Source organism: Panthera onca, chromosome D1 (genome assembly GCF_046562875.1).
Source record: "Panthera onca isolate mPanOnc1 chromosome D1, mPanOnc1 haplotype 2, whole genome shotgun sequence".
NCBI lineage: Eukaryota > Metazoa > Chordata > Mammalia > Carnivora > Felidae > Panthera > Panthera onca.
Genome location: NC_138348.1, coordinates 61,132,428 through 61,153,744, shown reverse-complemented (window position 1 = coordinate 61,153,744; position 21,317 = coordinate 61,132,428). Strand labels below are relative to the sequence as shown.

Here is a 21,317-nt window from a genome sequence, read left to right as displayed (position 1 = left end):
ATAGAGACATGTACAGAGTCCATATGTGTGTACCTAGCCCACAAGAAAATCAGCTCTACTTTTTTATTTAAAAGATTTCTCAGATGAGGGAGTGAATTAGGAGTTAACTTAGAGAAGTGATTAGGCCATTCTAAGCTAAGGGGACAAGTGTGGAGAGTGCTATGTCAATTCATTGTGGCCAAGCCACATTTAATCAAGCGGAGGATATGAGATTGGAGAGGAAGGGGCTAGATCATGGAAGACAGTTTATGCCGTGCTTGGGAATATGGACTTTATAGGCAATGAAGGATTCCAAGCTGGGATGTGACATGGTCAGACTTGCATTTTAGAAGCCTGCTTCATTTTAGAGGTGAGAGAGAGCAGATTGATATTCATACCGTCTGCACGAATTCCCTGTTCCAGTGCAAAAAGCTGCTTTGCATCATATGATCTCAAGACCAGAGGCATTTTAGGTAGAATAATAGTACAGAGTTGAGTTTTAATACAGCTCGACCTTGAAGTAACAATAAGATTTAGTAGATTTTTTTTTTCTCGAGGAGTTGGTTGACCAAATATTGATAAAAATAAAACAAAATATCTACTTATTCTCTAGGTTTGGAATTGAAACTTCTTGATCCCAACAAAATTCCCAAGGCCTCAATGACAAGTGGTTTGGTTCAGCAGTTCCAACACACAGTCCTTCCCTCAGTGACTCCCTTGGCCACCCTCATCTGCACTCTGATTGCCATGTTGGTAAGAATTCACCCACAGTACTCGTTTCTTGAGTTTTCTCTGCTTTTCTTTTGTGTGGCTGGTTAATTTCATCTTTCAGGTTTTTCCAACTATAGGACAAATACCATAGCTGTCATCCTGCTGCAGACTGAGGTATTTCAGAGCAATTCTTAGAGTAATTTTGAGCACCTTAAGGAAAGATTACTAGTAAGACCTCTGAGAGAGAGATCCTTGCTGTGGCTGGTAGATCATTTGTTCATGATCTGATGGGAAAAAAAGAAAAGCCCAGAGAGGAAGGGCCAAGGACTGCACTGTGGAGAAGGAAAATGTGTGTAGTGGGAACATCCAGGTTTCTGTTGTTGTTTTCATCCGTGGCTAACTGGTCAAAAATCCAAAGTTGCCTGGACTGCGTGGATATTTTGTCTTGATGACGACAATGAGTTAAGAGAGTCAACAGTGGCTCTTTGAGTGTCAAACATTGAAACTAACATGACTCAGATGGTGTTAGAGACTTCATTCATAGCTGTTTTTGTTTGTGATCATGGTGCTCTCAATTTCATGATATGATTTTAATGGCATTCAGTATAAATAACTCAATTCTACTTTAATTATACTCAGCTTTAATTTTGGTTTCTAAAAGACCAAACCTATTAAGATACCTGACCCCGCGTAATTAAGTGGCAGTGCTGATGGGTAATTAAGTTCTGCTGGCCTACTTGTTCCCATGTTCTAACTGCCTAAAACTTTCTAAAACGTCAGCCTCGTAAGCTGCGTATGGAAGCCCCTAGTTTTATTATAAATTACAATCCAGCCCACACAGCTAGGTATGTATTTATTAATATGGTAAAATCTAATTTATTATTAGCCTCAAAATGTTTTTGAACTTTTGTAGTTTGACCTGATATCAGTCATTCATTATTAATTCTGATGAACAGAATTAATTTTTTTTAAGTTTATTTATTTATTTGAGAGAGACCGTGAGCAGGGGAGGGACAGAGAGAGAAGGAGACAGAGAATCCTAAATAGGCTCCATGCACAGAGCCCCCCCAACACAGGGCTCAGAGTCATGAAACTGCAAGATCATGACCAGAGCCAAAGTAAAGAGTCAGACATTCAACTGACTGAACCACCCAGGTGCCCTAAACAGAATTATTAATGAGTTAAATATGTATTTCCAAAGCCTTCTTTTCTGAGTAGGTTTTTAGTTTTTGTTGTTGTTGTTTTGTTTTGTTTTGTTTTGTTTTGTTTTTGAGAGGGAGTGTGCATGAGCCAGGGAGGGTCAGAGGGAGAGAGAGAATCCCAAGTAGTCTCTGTGCTGTGAGCACACAGCCCAACTCAGGGCTTGATTTCACAACCATGAGATCATGACCTGAGCTGAAATCAGGAGTCAGACATTTAACTGACTGAGCCATCCAGGTGCCCCCTGTGTAGTTTTTTATAACTTCTGGTGGAGTGTTCACATGGTGATGAATTAACCCAGTGTAAGGGAGAATAGTCTAAGATGTACTGGTTTGCAGAGATGATATAAATTGTATTCGCCTGAACAATGTTTCTGTAAAGCCTATTTTGAGTGATACTGAAGTTTTATCTTTGCCTGTTGTTTCTAGCCCTCTATTTTCTGTCTTTGGTTTAAACCCCAAGGGCCCAGAGGCTTTCTGCGATGTCTGATTCTTTGTGCCTTGAGCTCCTTCCTATTTGGGTGGCACGTCCATGAAAAAGCCATACTCCTTGCAGTTCTCCCAATGAGGTAAGCACATAACTCAGTCAGCCGGCATTTCTGGCAGATTTCGTAATGAGCCTGTTGTTTTCCATTTGACATGTTCAGTGGGATAGGCAAAGGCAAAGATTTATAGATTTATACTAGGCAAAGGAATAGATTTATACTAGGACAGGACAGGGATGCTTAACTTGGGATCGCTGGGCCTGGGAATATGCACACACAGTTACTGCTGTTTTTTGTTAAGGGTACTACAGCAATTAAGAACCATGATACAAGGTGTTAGATCTGGATATTGAATGGCAGCATGGTATAGAAAAGCATAGGCTTTGGCGTCACCTCATTGGCGAAAATAAGATTTCATGGTTTCTTGTTAAGTGTTGTTAGAGTAATGATTGAGTCCATTATGGAGTAAAATTTAATATTTGTACAGAACTTCACATTTTGCAGAACTCTTGTTGAGGTGGTTTTTGGTGGGGAGAAGAGGGGTTTGGTTGGGTTTTTTTCTTTTTGCATTTTTTTTTCTTTTGAGCCTCACAGCAACCTTTAAGGTAATTAGGATAAATGGATATCATCCCGTCTTAACATCTACAGAAACTGGGCTCAGAGAGTCTAAATGACTTATCCAAAGCCACACAGCTAGCAAGTAGCACAGTTAGGACTTAAACCTGAATGTTATGATGCTGGTTCCTATGATCTTTTCACTGTACCGTGCTAAAAAATTAAAAATTAAAAAAAAATTAAATGCAGTAGTGTCCATTTTGCATATAATTAAATCCCGATAGATGATATTAGAATTAGCCTTTTTTTTCCTTGAGATTTTTCTTAAATCTTGAGAGAAATCATTAAGCTCTGAAGGAAGCTTAAGCAAATTTGTCACGTCAGTATATGGCTTGTCTGGATTCATTCAGCAACGTAGAGTTTCCAAATTAAGAAATAGAACAAAACTTCTAATGTCTTTAATTAGAAGTCATACTAAGCACCATCAGGCATGGGGCACTGCCCAAGAGGAGAGCTCCAGGTCTGGAAATTAAACTCCCAAGTCCTGTCTCCCTGGCTACTAGGGACTCCCTGCTCCCTGGGACTAGACAGCTCCTAGTCCCACCATGTCCCTTTCTGTGAGGAAGGCAGTTACTCAGGGAAGCAAGACTCTTTTTCAATACTCCCCAATTCAGTGTGGTACATTCTTCCATCAGTTGCTTAAATTTTCCCACGAAATTAATATTCTCAATTACATTGGACTTGTAGCAAAGATCAGTACGTTAGCTTATGCATAAGCCAGTGCTAGAAATAATAGATGCCGTTTATTCAAGCTGTCTGCTGCAAGTGTAAGTTTCAGTTGTTGTTTTAAGGAATTATTATAAGAATTTTTATTTTTAGCCTTCTTTCTGTGGGAAAAGCAGGAGATGCTTCAATTTTTCTGATTCTGACCACAACGGGACATTATTCCCTCTTCCCTCTGCTCTTCACTGCACCAGGTAAACAGCTTTTTATTTTAGAGAGAGAGATTTGATTGCCATGCCTTTTTCATCAGGGCCTAGAGATCAATATATCTCATTTAAATGATCTTAAAATCTCTTGGAAGGAGAGAGCTCCTCCATGCTCTTAAATAAAACCTCTAATTTGTTCCTAATCCTCAGTATCTTTAGATGTCACAAAGGTGCATCATTAAGCTCAAAAAGCATTGCTAACACTATATAGCTGTGCCAGTGTGCTTATTATATTGCCTTGAGTATCATTTATCTTTCTCTGATCAACTGAATTATCATCTGTATTTTTTTTTTCTTTTAACAGAACTTCCCACTAAAATCTTACTCATGTTACTATTTACCACCTATAGTATTTCCTCACTGAAGACTCTATTCAGGTAATCCAAAAGAGTACATTTAAAATTATGTTTGCTGTTGTGAAATGTTTATTCCTAAATGGTCCGTTAAGCCTTTAAAAAATATTTTTTTTCAATGTTTATTTTTGAGAGAGAGAGTGCACGAGCAGGGGAGGCACAGAGAGAGAGGAGGACAGAGGATGTGAAGCAGGCTCCACACTAACAGCTGAGACCCCAATGCGGGGTTCGAACTTACAAACCATGAGATCATGACCTGAGCCCAAAAAGCTGCCAGAATTTTTTTAGGGACGAATTACCCATAATCACATCACTCTGACATGACAACATAGTTCATGTCTTTAACTGAAGGACTGTTTGAGGAGGGACTACCTAACTTAAATTAAAACCTTATATGAAAACTTAATATTAGAATGTAAAATATGCATTGTGAGTAAAGCCACATAAATATAGATGCATAAAGCTAATATATGTGTAGGGGCGCCTGGGTGGCTCAGTCAGTTAAGCGTCTGACTCTTGGTTTTGGCTCAGGTAATGATCTCATGGTTCAGGGATTTGAGCCCCACATTGGGCTCCACACTGACATGCGGAATCTGCCTGGGATTCTCTATCTCCCTCTCTCTCTGCCCCTCCCCTGCTTGCTCTCTCTGTCTCTCAAAATAAATAAATAAACTTCAAAAAATATTTAAAAAAAAATTTTTTAATGTTTATTTTTGAGAGAGAGAGAGAGAGGGGGAGTGCCAGCGGGGGAGGGGCGCAGAGAGAGAGAGAGAGAGAGAGAGAGAGGGAGGGAGACACAGAAACCGAAGCAGACTTCAGGGCCTGAGCTGTCAGCACAGAGCCTGACGTGGGGCTTAAACCCATGAGCTGTGAGATCACTACCTGAGCCGAAGTCAGACGCTCAACCCATTGAGCCACCCAGGCGCCCCTACTTCAAAAAATATTTTTAAATAAATATATGTAAAAATTCTTGTTATAGAATTATGGGTAGAATTTTTTCTCTTCTAAACTTAATATAATGTTATCCATATAATTTTTTTAAAGCTCCTTTATGATTCATATCTGATTATGTCCATAAGCCTCATATACTCAATTATATTACAACTCAGTTCTCACCATATGACCCAGCAATTCCACTGTTAGTATATACCCAAAAGAACTGAAAAGAGGAACTCAAACAGATACTTGTACACAGTGTCCATTGCCGCTTTATTCACTGTGCCAAAAGGTGGGAACAGCCCAAGTGTCCATCAGCAAATGAATGGCTAAACAAAAGGTGGTGTATACATACAGTGGAGTACTGATCACTCAGAAAGAGGAAGGAAGTTCTCATGTGTGCTACAACATGGATGAACCTTGAAAACATGGGCTAAGTGAACTAAGCCAGACACAGAAGGACAAATACTATATAAATGCTGTAGAACAGGCAAATTCATAGAGACAAAAAGTAAATTAGAGGTTACAGAGTAGAGGTTCGGGAGGAGGAATGGGGAGTGATTATTGCTTGATGTTTCCAGAGATTCTGTTGGGGTGATGAAAATGTTTTGAAAGTGGATAGTGATGTTGGTAGCAGAACACTATCAATACACTTACTGGGACTGAATGGCATACTTAAAAATGGTTCAATAGCAAGTTGTATGTTATTTTACCAAAACAAAAGCGTCTTGAAAACCATCAATTACCTATTGTGTAGCATTTTTTTACATCAGCGTCACAGCATCCAGCTCCCTTTCCTCCCCCAGATGCAGAGCTGGTTCTCTCAGCAGCTTCACTGAGGCGACAGCATGGGTAGATGACGATTGGGTAAATCTGGATTGTTGAGCTAGTGCAGCGGTATATCATTCTCCATTTTTTCTAAATGTGAAATTGAATGACCTCTTTTGACAATGGCTTTGGCTATCATTCACATCAGGACGGTGCAGGTGGGAAGCTTCAGCTGAGAGATGTTTGCTAAACCAGGATAACTTGTTTAAAATGAGACTTTTCTCTCCTTTTGTCTTCAGAAAAGAAAAACCTCTTTTTAATTGGTTGGAAACTTTCTACCTCCTTGGCTTGGGGCCTCTGGAAGTCTTCTGTGAATTTGTATTCCCTTTCACCTCCTGGAAGCTGAAGTACCCCTTTATCCCTTTGTTACTGACCTCAGTGTATTGTGCAGCCGGCATCACATATGCTTGGTTCAAACTGTATGTTTCAGTGTTGTCTGACCCTCCTTCCAGCAAGACAAAGAAACAATGAATAAAGGAACTGCTTGGATGTCTTCCAAGCAATTATTTCATGGGAAATTAATCAGAACTTGAAGAAAGTTGCTGGTGGCATGAACCATTCATTTCAGTAGTTCTGTTTGGAAGACCATTCTTCTAAACTTGGCCTTGCCCAGCCTAGCGACGTGATTGTCACCATGGTGAGAAGCCACTTATCCTCCCTAAGCAATGAAGCACATTTGAAACAAATCTCGCCTTGCCCTGTTCAAGTCATCTGAGATGATTCAGACTGCTGTGCTTGCTCACAGCAAGCAGGGAGTCTACCAACAACATGATTATTTGTAGCCTGTGATGACCATTGTCAGGCTATAAAGCATAATTAGAATCATGTGCTAAGGGAAATAGAAATAAAATGCTGTTTTGTATTTCTGAACAAGAATGTTCTGGATCATTATCCGCTCCTATATTTTCCTACTGGCGTGTGCACACAAGCAGGTGATGTTCTGTCCCCATTCTATACACCTTGTTCCAAGAGGTGGTTTTTGTTGTTGGTTTTCTTTCTTTCTTTCTTTCTTTTTTTTTTTTTTGAAATTATACAATAACAATACTCACAAAGCCAGGGGGTGAATACTTAATGAACTGGTTTGGCCTGTCAGCATATCAACGCTTGCGTTGAGTTAAGGACATCTTGTACAGTTCATTTATTCTAACAGCAAGCTCTGCAGTTTTGATAAGGCTGCCACTTCTTAAACTTTCGTCATATGAACAAACTTAAGTGGTTTTTGCAGCCTGGCCATGTCCTCTCCCTTCTAGAAGAGTCCTTCACACACACTTTTTATCCACGACCCCAGTTTGCCGAATATCTGCTGCACAAATTCAGCCAGCGTTTATCCAGCCAACACCAGGACCTTTCACACATTTTATTTACCCCTTATCCTCTAAGAAGATCAGAGTCCAAGTCAATGGCATCCTGCGATGCTAATCCAGCTATCCCATCCCTTGAATCCACTCAACTTTCTGGAGACATCTTTTGAGTCCATTGCAGAGACAAAGATGGAGATTTTGCCAAAGGGGGAGAGAAGCATAGCCCCTCCAGCCTATTTTCCTCACCACAGTCCCCTTCACACTTTGTGTTCCAGCTGTCCTAACAACTGCAAATTGCCAGTGTGCCATGCTGCTTTGTGCCTCTGCTCCCTTTCATCCATTCTGCTTCCTGTCTCTCGGCTGACTTTCCTACCCTGTCATGTGATTGTACGTACTTCATCAAAATTAAACTTAACTGCTACCCTATGTATGAATATGCAGGTAGTACGGTGTAGTGATTAAGAATAGGAGCCCCAGAGTCACACAGCCTGATCTTAAATCCTGCCTCCATCATTTTTTTATCTGCAGCCAGGTTATGTAGCCATCCTTTGCCTCAATCTCCTTGTCTCTAAAATGATTACAAAAAATTTAGAATGCTGCCTGACACATGAATGTGCAATAAATATCACTTGATATTTTTATGAATCCTTTCCTCTGCCTCAACCTTCTCTCCCCATGCCCCAGAACTGAGTACCCTCACCATGTGTGAGCTCCCATGCTGGGGAGTCTACATCTAATATTAATTCGTTTATCTTCTTTCCCCAGGAGGTACTAGCAGTTTGAGAGCAGAGACCACACTTGTCTTAATAGCCCCAGTTTTTGGCACAGTTGAATGAATGAAGCACACCGCACAGGCCATAAATCTAAGTGTTTACTAATACCAGCATTAATGCAAGAGATTAAGTGTAGTTCACATCTTGGCCAATTGATGTGCAAGCAAAAAAAAAAAAAAAAAAAAAAGAAAGAAATTAGAAGTTGAATTTGGATGCATATCAACAAGGCCAAATTTAATCGTACTTTGTAGATTGTTCTGTGATGGCAGAACTGGAAGAGCCTATGTGGTGCAGAGATTTCCAGAATGTTCCGAAGAGCATGGGATGTTCCTGGGAGTTGCCTCAGAGGCTCTGGGCCCTGTCCCATCTTCCACCAAAGCAAATATGCTTTAATCTATTTCATATATTGGGCTTTGCATAAATTTTTGTTTGACAAAGAGTTCAAAGTCGAAATACAGTTTCTTTAAATCAATTCAACCTCAAGGGGCACCTGGTAGCTCAGTTGGTGGAGCCTCCAACTCTTGATTTTGGCTCAGGTCATGGTCTCCCGGTTCATGGGATTGATTGAGCCCCATGGCAGTGTCCTCACTGACAGCGCAGAGCCTGCTTGGGATTTTCTCTCTCTCCTCTCTGCTCCTTCCCCTGCTTGTGCTCTCTCAAAAGAAATAAACATTTAAAAAATAAAATAAAGCAACCTCTTACGTTACCAGGAGGGAAACTGCTCCAGAGACAGGAATATCTTGTTGGTGCCACACAGACTCGAACCCACACTCCTGCCTATGGCCCAGGATTCTCCCAAGTACCATACTTCGTATTCATATATTTAAACTTTGCAAGATGTGGCTGGCTTTCAATAACAAATTTCTAGGTTTCAGCAGTTCCTAAGTAAACCAAAGTGCTGTTCAAAATGTTTTGAAATCTAGAAGTAAGTAAAGTCAAGAACAAGCTAAGGTTGTCGTCAAAATTTAAATAGGGTATATAAATAACTCCTTTTTTACCTGCTGTTTAATTTATATGCAGTGTGCCAAGCTTTAAGAAGATAAAAGAAAAGAAAGATGGGAGGGACTTGGTACTGTTGCTCCCAGTATCTTTACCCAAGCAGGGGGGTAGAGCCAGAACCAGCAGGGAGCTACCGGGAAGATGCACTGCCTTTCCAGCCTGAAACTGCTATGGTGTCCTTGTTAATCACCTCCACCTCCAGAAAGCTCCAGAAAGCTACTCTTTCTGAAGGAAGCACTTCAGTGTCAGCGAACTGCCCCCTACATACAGTCTATGTGGCTGTTATGCAGCTAATGGAGCAGGAAAGCATTCCAATAAAATATGGCCTTTGAAAAACTACTCTTGAGTAGTTTGATGAAATTACATTTCCGTCATGGTTGTGGTAAAAAGCAAATCTTTTGACCCCTCTACCTCATTTCTGGTGCTCCAAAGAAACAGACTACTGTGCTGATGGCAGCTGAGATTAGAGCAAACCTATAAACCTCAAAAACTTGAGTCAGTACAGCCGTTACTATCTCACAATGAAGTCCCATATTCAGCATGCCCGTTTAATAGAAAGATCGATAAATGTACCAATTTTTCTGTTTTGGTCCCAGGAGTCAGAAATAAAAACAATAGGGGCACCTGGGTGGCTCAGTCAGTTAAGTGTCTTGACTTTGGCTCAGGTCATGATCTCATGGTTCGTGAGTTTGAGCCCCACATTAGGCTCCATTCTGACAGTGTGGAGCCTGCTTGGGATTCTCTCTCTCTCCCTCTCTCTCTGCCCCTCCCCCACTCATGCTCACTCTCTCAGAATAAATAAACTATAAAAAATATTTAAAACAAAAAACAATATGCCTATTTCCTATGAAAAGGACAGGACCTGAAATATACCTATGTACAGAATCACAGAACTCTAGAATCCTAGAAAGGCTCTCAGATGATTACTCGGCACATTTTTAACAGTTTTCTTGACAATAAATGGTCAGTGTGGAAGTGTTCACCACTTCATAAAACAGCCCCTCCCATATTCCTTAGGGCATTTAATGCTGAATTAATATTTTTCTTCCTATGACACTTACTAGTTAGTCTCTGGAGGAGTACATAATGAGGCCCTATTCCCATTTATGACAGCCTTTCAAGTGATACACAAAAGGAAAATCCCATATTGTGTCCTCTTTTGTTGAGTGCCAAGTACTCTTCTAGGCATTACCTCTTTTACCCTTCCTAAAACTTTGGAAATCAAATTCATGTATTATTCCTTTAAAAAAAAAAAATTCACAGGAGCACCTGGGTGGCTTAGTCAGTTAAGTGTTCAACTCTTAATTTCGGCTCAGATCATGATCCCACAATTGGTGAGACTGAGTCCTGCGTTGGGCTCTAGGTGGACAGTGAGGAGCCTGCTTGGGATTCTCTCTCCCTCTCTCTCTGCTTCTCCCCCATGCATGTGAATTCTTGTGTTCTCTCTCTCTCGCTCTCTCTCTGTCTCTCAAAATAAAAATAAACTTTAAAAAATTACAAAAAACATATTCACTGAATTCCCACTGAGTATTTTGTACTATGCTACGTGCTAGAGATCAAAAGGTAAACAGAGACATATTCCTGCCTTCAAGGAGTTTATATTCTAGTGACTGGAGAGTCCTGAAAGCCAGAAAGAGTGGCATGAGCTGAAGTTGGAGAAGTAGGCAAGGCCCAAGTCATGCAGGGTCTTTTAGGCCATTGTAAAGAAATTAAATTTTATTTTGAGTACAATGAGAACAAAAGGGTTTAAAAATTTCTGAATTGATTTTCATGTACATGGAGCAAAATTCAAAAAGTCCCCAGCCACCCAGTTCCCCTACCAACAGGGCAACCATTGCCATCAATATCTTATATCATTCCAGAGACACCAGACATATCTGTATGTTTATAAACACACAAACGATACCATTCCACACACTGTTATGACCTTGCTTTTTCTTCCTTAATGTATTTTGGAGTTCATTCCATTATAGGTATATATAAAGTTCCATCATGCTTTTTTAACAGCTGCATAATATCTGTATCTGTTATCTATTGCTGTGTAACAAACTGTGGCTGAAAAAGCACATCTCTTATCTCAAAATTGTAGGTCAGGAATCCAGGCCCAAGCTTATCTGGTTCTCTGCTTTGGGGTCTCTCACAGGCTCCAGTGACACCTTGGAGCTATGTTCTCATCTCAGGGTTTGACTGGGGACAGATCTGTTTTCATGCTCACACAGTTGCTGGCAGAATGCAGTTCTTTGTGGGTTGTAGAACTGATGACCTCAGTTTCTTGCTGACTGTTGGGTTGAGGCTACCCTCAGTTCCTTGCGGTGTAAGCCTCCCCATAAGGTAACTCACAACAGAGCAGCAGACTTCATCAAAGTCAGCAAGGGAGAGAGTCTGCTAGCAAGACAGATGTATGTTATGTGATGTAATCATGGAAGTGACCTCTTGCCACCTTTGCCCCATTCTGTATATTAGAAGGAAGTCCACATGTCCTACCTACACTAAAGGGGAGGGGATTACACTGGGCTTGAGTACCAAGAGGCAGAGATAATTGGGAGCCATTTTCAAGTCTGTCCATTAAGGTATCCATTGTATAGATGGACCATAATTTATTTAACAAGTTTCCTCTCAATGGACCTTTGTTTCCAGTATACTTTACTCTGCACATGCGCTAGGATTGCACATGTTATAGGATTAAATTTCTAGAAGTGGTTTCTGTGTTGAAAGCTATGTGCATTTAAAAATTGGTCGAATATTAGGGGCACCTGGGTGGCTCAGTCAGTGAAGCGTCCGACTTCGGCTCAGGTCATGATCTCAGTGAGTTTGAGCCCCACATCGGGCTCCATGCTGACAGCTTGGAGCCTGTAGCCTGCTTTGGATTCTGTGTCTCCCTCTCTCTGCTCCTCCCCTGCTTGCACTCTGTCTCTCTCTCTCTCTCTCAAAAAAATAAACATTTAAAAAATTTTTAAGGAAAAAGATTATTAAAAAAAGAAAAAGATTAGATTGACAAATTTTACTACATCAGAAATTTTTTTATTTAAAAAAGTTTTTTTAAGTTTATTAATTTTTAAGAGAGTCAGAGTGTGAGCAAGGCGGGGGGCAGGGTGGGGCCCGCAGAGAGAGACACACACACACAGAATCCAAAGCAGGCTCAAGGGTCTGAGCTGTCAGCACAGAGTCAGATGCAGGGCTCGAACTCACAAACTGCGAGATCATGACCCAAGCTGAATTTGGATGCTTAATCGACTGAGCCACCCAGGCACCCCTACTACATCAGAATTTTAACTTCTGTGACTTCTAGCCTTATAAACAAAGTTACAAGACAGACAACAGATTAAGGAAGAGTATTTTATAACATATATAGGAAAGGATTCATATTACCTCACACAAGAAATTTCTACAAATCATTTTTAAAAAGACAACTCCAGGGGACATCTGGGTGACTCAGTCCATTAAATGTCCCACTCTTCGTTTCAGCTCAGGTCATGATCTCACGGTTCGTGAAATCGAGCCCTGCATCAGGCTCTATACTGACAGCATGGAGTCTGCTTGAGATTCTCTCGCCCTCTGCCCCTCCCCCCGCTTATTCTCTTTCTCTCTCTCTCTCTCTCTCTCTCTCTCTCTCTCTCTCTCTCTCCCCCATTCTGTCTCTCAAAAATAAACAAATAAACTTAAAAAAAAAAAAGAAGACAATCCTAGGGGTGCCTGGCTGGCTCAGTTGGTGGAGACTGTGGCTCTTGATCTCAGGTTGTGAGTTCAAGCCCCATGTTGGATGCAGAGAGTGCTTAAAAATAAAATCTTAATAAAAAAGAAAGACAACTCTAAAGAAAATAAGCAAAGTATATGAACAAGCAACGAAACAGAAGGAAACTCAAATGGAAAATAACTATTTTCATTGGATAATAGGGAAATGCAAATTAAAACAACATTGAGCTCCCGTTTTTCACCATCAGATTGGCAAAAATTAGTGTCACAATAGAAAACATTGCTACTTTCACACATATTGTGGATGGAAATGGAAGTTGGATCAGTCTTTTCATACAGGAACTTGGTGATATCTAGTAAAATTGAAAATTCATATATTCTGAAACTCTTTTACTTGGACTTATATAATATCTATACAGAGATAATATATACAGAATGTGTAGACCTTTAAAACCACACACAAAAATTGTTTTATATTATTTATGAATTCATTTATTAACATTAATATGGATACTAATATACATATGGAATTTAGGATCATGGTTGCCTCTAGGAAGGAAGGAAAAAGACTGGGACTTAAGGTTGAGGCCAAGAGGAATTTTAGCTTCGTACTGTATTATTTACATATCTTTGAAGGAGAATATATACAAATGTGTGCATCTGTGTATATACATCAGGAAACCATAAATCTGAAGTAAATACAACAAAATGTTACGATGGTGAGTATATGAGTATTTATTATATTGTTCCTTATACTTGAAGATTTTTAAAACTTTTTTTCAATGTGAAGAAGACTTTTATTTTTCGACATACTTAATTTGAGATGTTTGTAAGATATTCTGGCAGAGATTTCAAGTAGGAGAATAGATGTATCATTTGAGCTCAGAAGAGAGTTTGGGCTAGAGTAAAAAAATGCTAGAATCATCAATATATACATGATAATTAAGGCTAAGGAAGTAGATATGCCACCTAAGGAAAGAGAAGAGATAGTAAAGACAAGAGGACCCAGGACAAGTCTTGAGGAAATCTAACCTTTGCAAGCTGAGAAGAAATAGAGGATGGAAACCGAGAAAATGAAACCAGTGAAGCAAGAGAAAAATTAGGAGTGCATGGTGTCCTGGAAGCTAAAGGAAGAGAGTGTTAATTGAGAGTATGAAGAGGACAACTGTGTCTAATGCTGCTGAGATGTTGAGTAAAATCAATGAGTGTGATAATATGGAGGTCACTGGTATTCTCGTTAGGGTAATTTAATTGAACGTGAGAGCAGAAGGACATTGTCATGGGTGACCAAGTTTTCTTAGACAAAACACACAAAGCACAATCACAAAGAAAGAAAATGGATAAATGTCCCTACATAAAAACAGTAAATTGCATTAGTGTTGAGAGTATCTGTGGAATTACTACAAATCAGCCAGTAAAAAAGACAATCCAATCCAAAAGAAAAGTGAATAAAAGATAAACAATCAACTAATTCACAGAAGAGGAAACTAGAATGGTCAATATTTTGAATGGTCAAAATATTCGTTTTCAATAAATATGAAAAGAGATTCAACTTTACTAATAATCAAGGAATGGCAAAACAATAACGAAATAACATTTCTACCAGTAGATTGGCAAAATCGAAGTTTGGCAATGGCAACAGGCAGGGGTTGCCAAGGAAACCAACAAAATCAAGTGGAAAGCTATTAGAACTAGTAAGCATTTAGCAAAATGCTAGACATAAGAATGACATCTTAATCAACGTTTAGAAAAAGTAATCGAATATAAGCTATCATTCCCAATGGTAACAGAAACTATACATACCTAGAGACAAGCTAACAAAAATGTGTAATAGTTTTATGGAGAAAATTATAATGTTTTAATGAGGGATATAAAAAGAAAATTTGAATAAATGGAGACATATACACAATGTCCATGCATGAGAAGGCTCAGCATTTTAAATATATCAATTCTCCTCACATTAGTTTATAAATTCATTACAGTTCTAATCAGTACCCCCAGTGAGATTTTCCAGGGAATTTGACAAGGTGATTTTAAAAATGAGGACAAATAGAAGTGTACAAATAGTAATAATAACCACTAACATTTACTGTGAGCTAGCTTTTGAAAAAATATGTGGGTAACATGCCCCACCAGAAATAAAAGAATATTACAAAGTTGTAGTTATTAATGACCCAGCAATCGCACTATCAGGTATTTATCCAAAGGATACAACAATATAGATTCGAAGGGGCACATGCACCCCAATGTTTATAGCAGCATTATCAACCATAATTAAACTATGTCGAGAGCCCAATGTCCATCAGCTGATGAATGAATAAAGACAATATGGTATATATACAATGGAATATTACTCAGCCATCAAAAGGAATGAAATCTTGCCATTTGCAACAACGTGGATGGAGCTAGAATGTATTATGTGAAATGAAATGAGTCAATCAGAGAAAGACAAATACCATTTGATTTTACCCATACGTGGAATTTAAGAAACAAAACAGATGAACATATGGGAGGGAGGTAGAGAAGAGAAGGAAACAAACCACAAGAGACTCTTAATGATAGAGAACAAACTTGGGTTGACAAAGGGAAGTGGGTGGGAGATGGGCTAGATGAATGATGGGTACTAAGGAGGACACTTGTTGTGATGAGCACTGAGGGTTGTATGTAAGTGATGAATCACTGAATTCTACTCTGAAACAATATTGCATTGTATGTTAACTAAAATTTAAATATAAATAAGTAAATAATAAACAAAGTTGTAGCTATTAGTGTGACAAAGGTACAGTAATTAGCAAAGAAATCTGTAGAATAAAATAAAGTTCAGAAATAGACTATGACTGTTAACCAACCCTTTTGTGGTAATCATTTCACAATATACATGTCTATCAAATCATCACATTTTATACCTTTAATTTATGTTATATCACAATAATGTCATAACAAAGCTGGAGATTTTTAATTTTAAAAAACAAATAAATAGACTATAGCATTTCTGATAGCATGATGCATAATAGAGTTGGAGTTGATTATTGGTGGGTGAGTATGATGAACTACTTAATAAATGGTGTTGGGCCAGTTCTCATGTGTAACATTCCACATACCCAACACGAAAATAAAATCCAAATTGATTAAAGACTTACACATAAGAAATTAAAACCTGGGAAAAATATATAGGGTCATATCTTTATGATCACAGAATAAAGATTTCTTTTTTTTTTAATGTTTATTTATTTGGGGGGTGAGAGGGGCAGAAAAAGAGGGAGAGAGAGGATCCCAAGCAGGTTCCACACTCAGTGCAGAGCCGGATGCAGGGCTTGAACTCACAAATGATCATGACCTAAGCCAAAATCAAGAGTTAGATACTTAACCCACTGACCCACCCAGGTGCACCATGGAATAAAGATTTTTAAACAATATGAAAAACATAGACCATACAAAAAAGATTGATATATTTGACTAAATCAATTCTTTCACTTCTGTATTACTTAAAAAATATCCTCCATAAATAATGCTCAAAGGCAAACAAAAGATTTGGAAAAGATATCTGCTACCTATATAACAAGGGATTAGCATCAGAATATGTAAAGAATTCGGGGTGCCTGGGTGACTCAGTTGGTTAGGCGTCTGACTTCAGCTCAGGTCATGATCTCACGGTTTGTGAATTCAAGCCCCATGTAGGGCTCTGTGCTGACAGCTCAGAGCCTGGAGCCTGCTTCGGATTCTGTGTCTCCCTCTCTCTCTGCCCCTCCCCCACTCATGCTCTGCCTCCCTCCGTCTCTCAAAAATGAATAAATGTTAAAAAAAAAAAAAAGAATATGTAGGGGCGCCTGGGTGGCGCAGTCGGTTAAGCGTCCGACTTCAGCCAGGTCACGATCTCGCGGTCCTGAGTTCGAGCCCCGCTTCAGGCTCTGGGCTGATGGCTCGGAGCCTGGAGCCTGTTTCCGATTCTGTGTCTCCCTCTCTCTCTGCCCCTCCCCCGTTCATGCTCTGTCTCTCTCTGTCCCAAAAATAAATAAAAAATGTTGAAAAAAAAATTAAAGAAAAAAAAAGAATATGTAAAGAATTCTACAAATCAATCAATAAATAAAAGACAATTCAAAGGAACAAAATGGACCAAGGATAAAACCCAGCAATTTGCTGAAGAAAAGACCCAGATGACCAATAAATCTATGAAAGACTTCTCATAACCTTTCTAATCATCATGTATATTTACATTAAAATGAGATGTTTTTCCTTTTAAAGTGTATATTTAAAAAAAGGAAAAAATGCATTGTTGACCCCACATTGCAAAACGATCTTTTTTTAAAGCTTATTTATTTATTTTGAGAGAAGAGTGAGAAAAAGTGGGGGAGGAACAGAGAGAGAGGGAGAAAGAGAATCCCAAGCAGACTCTGCACTGTCAGAGCAGAGCACAATGTGGGGCTCAAACTCAAACGCTTAACCAGCTGAATCACCCGGGTGCCCCAAGTGCGTGACTCTCGATTTCAGGTTTGTAAGTTCCAGCCCCACACTGAGGGTAGAGATTGCTTAAAAATCATAAAACAAACAGGGGTGCCTGGGTGGCTCAGTCAGTTAAGCATCCGACTTTGGCTCAGGTCATGATCTCACAGTTCGTGAGATCAAGCTCTGCATCAGGCTCTGTGTTGACAGCTTGGAGCCTGGAACCTGCTTGGGATTCTGTGTCTCCCTCTCTCTCTGCCCCTCCTGCAGTCTTTCTCTCAAAAATAAATAAACATTTTAAAAAAGAATGAAAATTGAAACTAGACCACTTTCTCACACCATTCACAAAAATAAACTCAAAATGGATAAAGGACCTGAATGTGAGACAGGAAACCATCAAAACCCTAGAGGAGAAAGCAGGAAAAGACCTCTCTGACCTCAGCCGTAGCAATCTCTTACTCGGCACATCCCCAAAGGCAAGGGAATTAAAAGCAAAAGTGAATTACTGGGACCTTATGAAGATAAAAAGCTTCTGCACAGCAAAGGAAACAACCAACAAAACTAAAAGGCAACCAACGGAATGGGAAAAGATATTTGCAAATGACACATCGGACAAAGGGCTAGTATCCAAAATCTATAAAGAGCTCATCAAACTCCACACCCGAAAAACAAATAACCCAGTGAAGAAATGGGCAGAAAACATGAATAGACACTTCTCTAAAGAAGACATCCGGATGGCCAACAGGCACATGAAAAGATGCTCAATGTCGCTCCTCATCAGGGAAATACAAATCAAAACCACACTCAGATACCACCTCACGCCAGTCAGAGTGGCCAAAATGAACAAATCAGGAGACTATAGATGCTGGAGAGGATGTGGAGAAACGGGAACCCTCTTGCACTGTTGGTGGCAATGCAAATTGGTGCAGCCACTCTGGAAAACAGTGTGGAGGTTCCTCAAAAAATTAAAAATAGACCTACCCTATGACCCAGCAATAGCACTGCTAGGAATTTACCCAAGGGACACAGGAGTACTGATGCATAGGGGCACTTGTACCCCAATGTTTATAGCAGCACTCTCAACAATAGCCAAATTATGGAAAGAGCCTAAATGTCCATCAACTGATGAATAGATAAAGAAATTGTGGTTTATATACACAATGGAGTACTATGTGGCAATGAGAAAGAATGAAATATGGCCCTTTGTAGCAACATGGATGGAACTGGAGAGTGTGATGCTAAGTGAAATAAGCCATACAGAGAAAGACAGATACCATATGTTTTCACTCTTATGTGGATCCTGAGAAACTTAACAGAAACCCATGGGGGAGGAGAAGGAAAAAAATAAAAAAAAGAGATTAGAGTGGAAGAGAGCCAAAGCATAAGAGACTGTTAAAAACTGAGAACAAACTGAGGGTTGATGGGGGGTGGGAGAGAGGGGAGGGTGGGGGATGGGTATTGAGGAGGGCACCTTTTGGGATGAGCACTGGGTGTTGTATGGAAACCAGTTTGACAATAAACTTCATATATTGAAAAATAAAATAAAATAAAATAAAATGTATGAGGAAAAAAATTTTAAAAAGAATGAAAAAAACTTAAACAAAAAATTTCTGCCTCTCAAAGGAAATAATCAGCATAGTGAAAAGGCAACCTCTGGAATGGGAGAAAATATTTGCAAATCTATATCTGGTAAGGGATTAATAGCTAGAATGTATAAGGAACTTCCACAACCCAACAACAAAAAGAACCAAATAACCTGAATTTTAAATGACCAAAGGACTTGAACAGACAATTCTCCAAAGAAGATATAGACATGGCCAATAAGTTGGTGTCTGAAAAGAAGCTCAACATCACTAATCATAAGAGAAATGCAAATCAGAACCACAATGAGATAACAGCTCACATTCAACAGGATGGTTCCTATCAAAAGAACAGAAAACAGCAAGTGTAGGTAAGAACGTGGAGAACTTGGAATCCTTAGGCACTGTGGGAACATAATAAAATGGTGCAGACTTATGGAAAACAGTAGAGAGGTTCCTCAAAAAAATAAAAAATAGAATTACCATATGATTCAGCAATCCCACTTCTGGGATATAGCTAAAAGAACTCAAAGCAGGACCTTGGGATATTTGCAAACTTATTTTCATTGCAGTATTATTCACAATAGGTAAAAGGTGGAAGCTACACAAATGTCCATTGACAGATGAATGGATAAAGAAAATGTAGTGTCTACTTTTTGTGATGGAATATTATGCAGCCTCAAAAGGAAGAAAATCCTGTCACATGCAGCAATATGATTTCATCTCAAAGACATTATGGTAAGTGAAATAAGCCAGTCACAAAAGGACAAATGTTATATAATTCCATACATATGAAGTATCTACAGAAGTCAGAATCATAGAAACAGAAAAGTAGAGAGGTGGCTGCCAAAGCTGGGGGGAAGAGGGACATGGAATTAGTGTTTAATGGGTGTAGAGTTTCAGTTTTGCAGGATGAAGGAGTTCTAGAGATATGTTGCATGACGATGTGAATATACTTAATACTAATGAGCTGTATGCTTAAAAATGGTTAAGATGGTAAATTTAATGCTATGTATTTTTTACCATAATAAAAAAGTTAAAATTTTAATGTAGCAATATAAATTTATTATTACATTAAATATATCATAAACCCAAAAGTGTGTAATGCACATGTAAAGTCAAAAATAATAAAATGTACACTCATGTACCCACCACACCTTAGAAATAGAATATTATTAATACCATAAAGGCCTTATGTGTGCTTCTCCTTCCCCAGAGATAATAATCCTGAATATTTATGTTAATCCTTCTCTTGCTTTTCTTTCCAAATTTACCAACATGTGTATCTCTAAACAATATATTTTTGCCTAACACTGAACTTTATATAAATGGAATTAAATATTCTCCTGTAACTTATCTCTTATTCCCTTATGCCTATTCCCTTTTTTAACATGACTCTCTTTTTTGAGATTCATCATACCAATGCATAGATACACCTTCCTATGAAAATACCACAATTTATTTTCTGTTTCTTCTTCTTCTTATTATTATTATTATATAGAGAAAGAGCAAAAGCAGGGGAGAGGAGCGAGAGGAGCACAGAGAGAGAGAGAGAGAGAGAGAGAGAGAGAGAGAATCTCAAGCAGGCCTCAAACTTAGCATGGAGCCCTACTTGGGGCTCGATCCCACAACCCTGGGATCATGACCTGAGCCAAAATGAAGAGTCAGTTTCCTAACCGACTGAGCCACCCAGGTGCCCCTTCTTTTCTTTTTGTTTGTTTGTTTGTTTAATGTTTTTATTTGTGAGAGAGAGTGCAAGCAGGGGAGGGGTAGAGAGAGGGGGATTGAGGATCTGAAGTGGGCTATGTGTTGACAGCTGAGAGCCCAATGCAGGGCTAGAACTCACAAATTTTTAGATCATGACCTGAGCTGAGGTTGGACACTTAACCAACTGAGCCACCCAAGGAGCCCCTTCTATTCTGTTCTTAACAGACATTTAGGATGTTTCCAGTTTGGGAGAATTATAAATGGCTATTGCTCCTGTGAATATTCTTTTTCTTTTTTTAACGTTTATTCATTTTTGAGAGACAGAGAGAGACAGAGCGTGAGTGGGGGAGGGGCAGAGAAAGAGGGAGAAACAGAATCTGAAGCAGGTTTCAGGCTCTGGGCTCTGGGCTGTCCTACGTGGGGCTTGAACCCATGAACCATGAGATCATGACCTGAGCCGAAGTCAGACACTTATCGACGGAATCACTCAGGTGCTTCTACTCCTGCATATATTCTTGTACATCTCCTAATCCTAGTACATGTATTCAAGTTTCTCTGGACACTAGAGTATAGGCTTAGAGTATAGATGTTCAAGGAATTGAAAACAATCTAAATATCCATCAAAAGGGTAATGGATAAATTAAATGTGACATATTTATATGATGGAATATTACACAGTAGTCAAAATGAATGAATCAGGGGTGCCTGGGTAGCTCAGTTGGTTAAGCGTTCCACTCTTGATTTCAGCTCAGGTCATGTTCTCCCAGTTGGTGAGATTAAGCCCCATGT

The 21,317-nt window shown here is 39.2% G+C and overlaps 1 protein-coding gene across 11 annotated transcripts in view; it reads left to right on the top strand.

The window, feature by feature from the left end:
- Positions 1–19,433, top strand: part of ALG8 (ALG8 alpha-1,3-glucosyltransferase) — a 40,640-nt gene extending 21,207 nt beyond the window's left edge. For 6 of the 11 annotated variants that reach the window (XM_078433060.2, XM_078433064.2, XM_078433063.2 and 3 more), the window contains 5 exons: positions 593–732; positions 2,319–2,458; positions 3,809–3,906; positions 4,223–4,295; positions 6,275–6,911. In XM_078433060.2, the coding sequence (XP_078289186.1) occupies positions 593–732; positions 2,319–2,458; positions 3,809–3,906; positions 4,223–4,295; positions 6,275–6,506 (683 nt within the window). In that variant the 3' untranslated portion in view covers positions 6,507–6,911. Of the gene's footprint in view, positions 1–592; positions 733–2,318; positions 2,459–3,808; positions 3,907–4,222; positions 4,296–6,274; positions 6,912–9,129; positions 9,287–19,408 lie in introns of those variants that run through there. The other 5 variants (XM_078433062.2, XM_078433061.2, XM_078433068.2 and 2 more) reach the window with 5 other exon arrangements.
- The last annotated feature ends 1,884 nt before the right edge of the window (positions 19,434–21,317 follow it).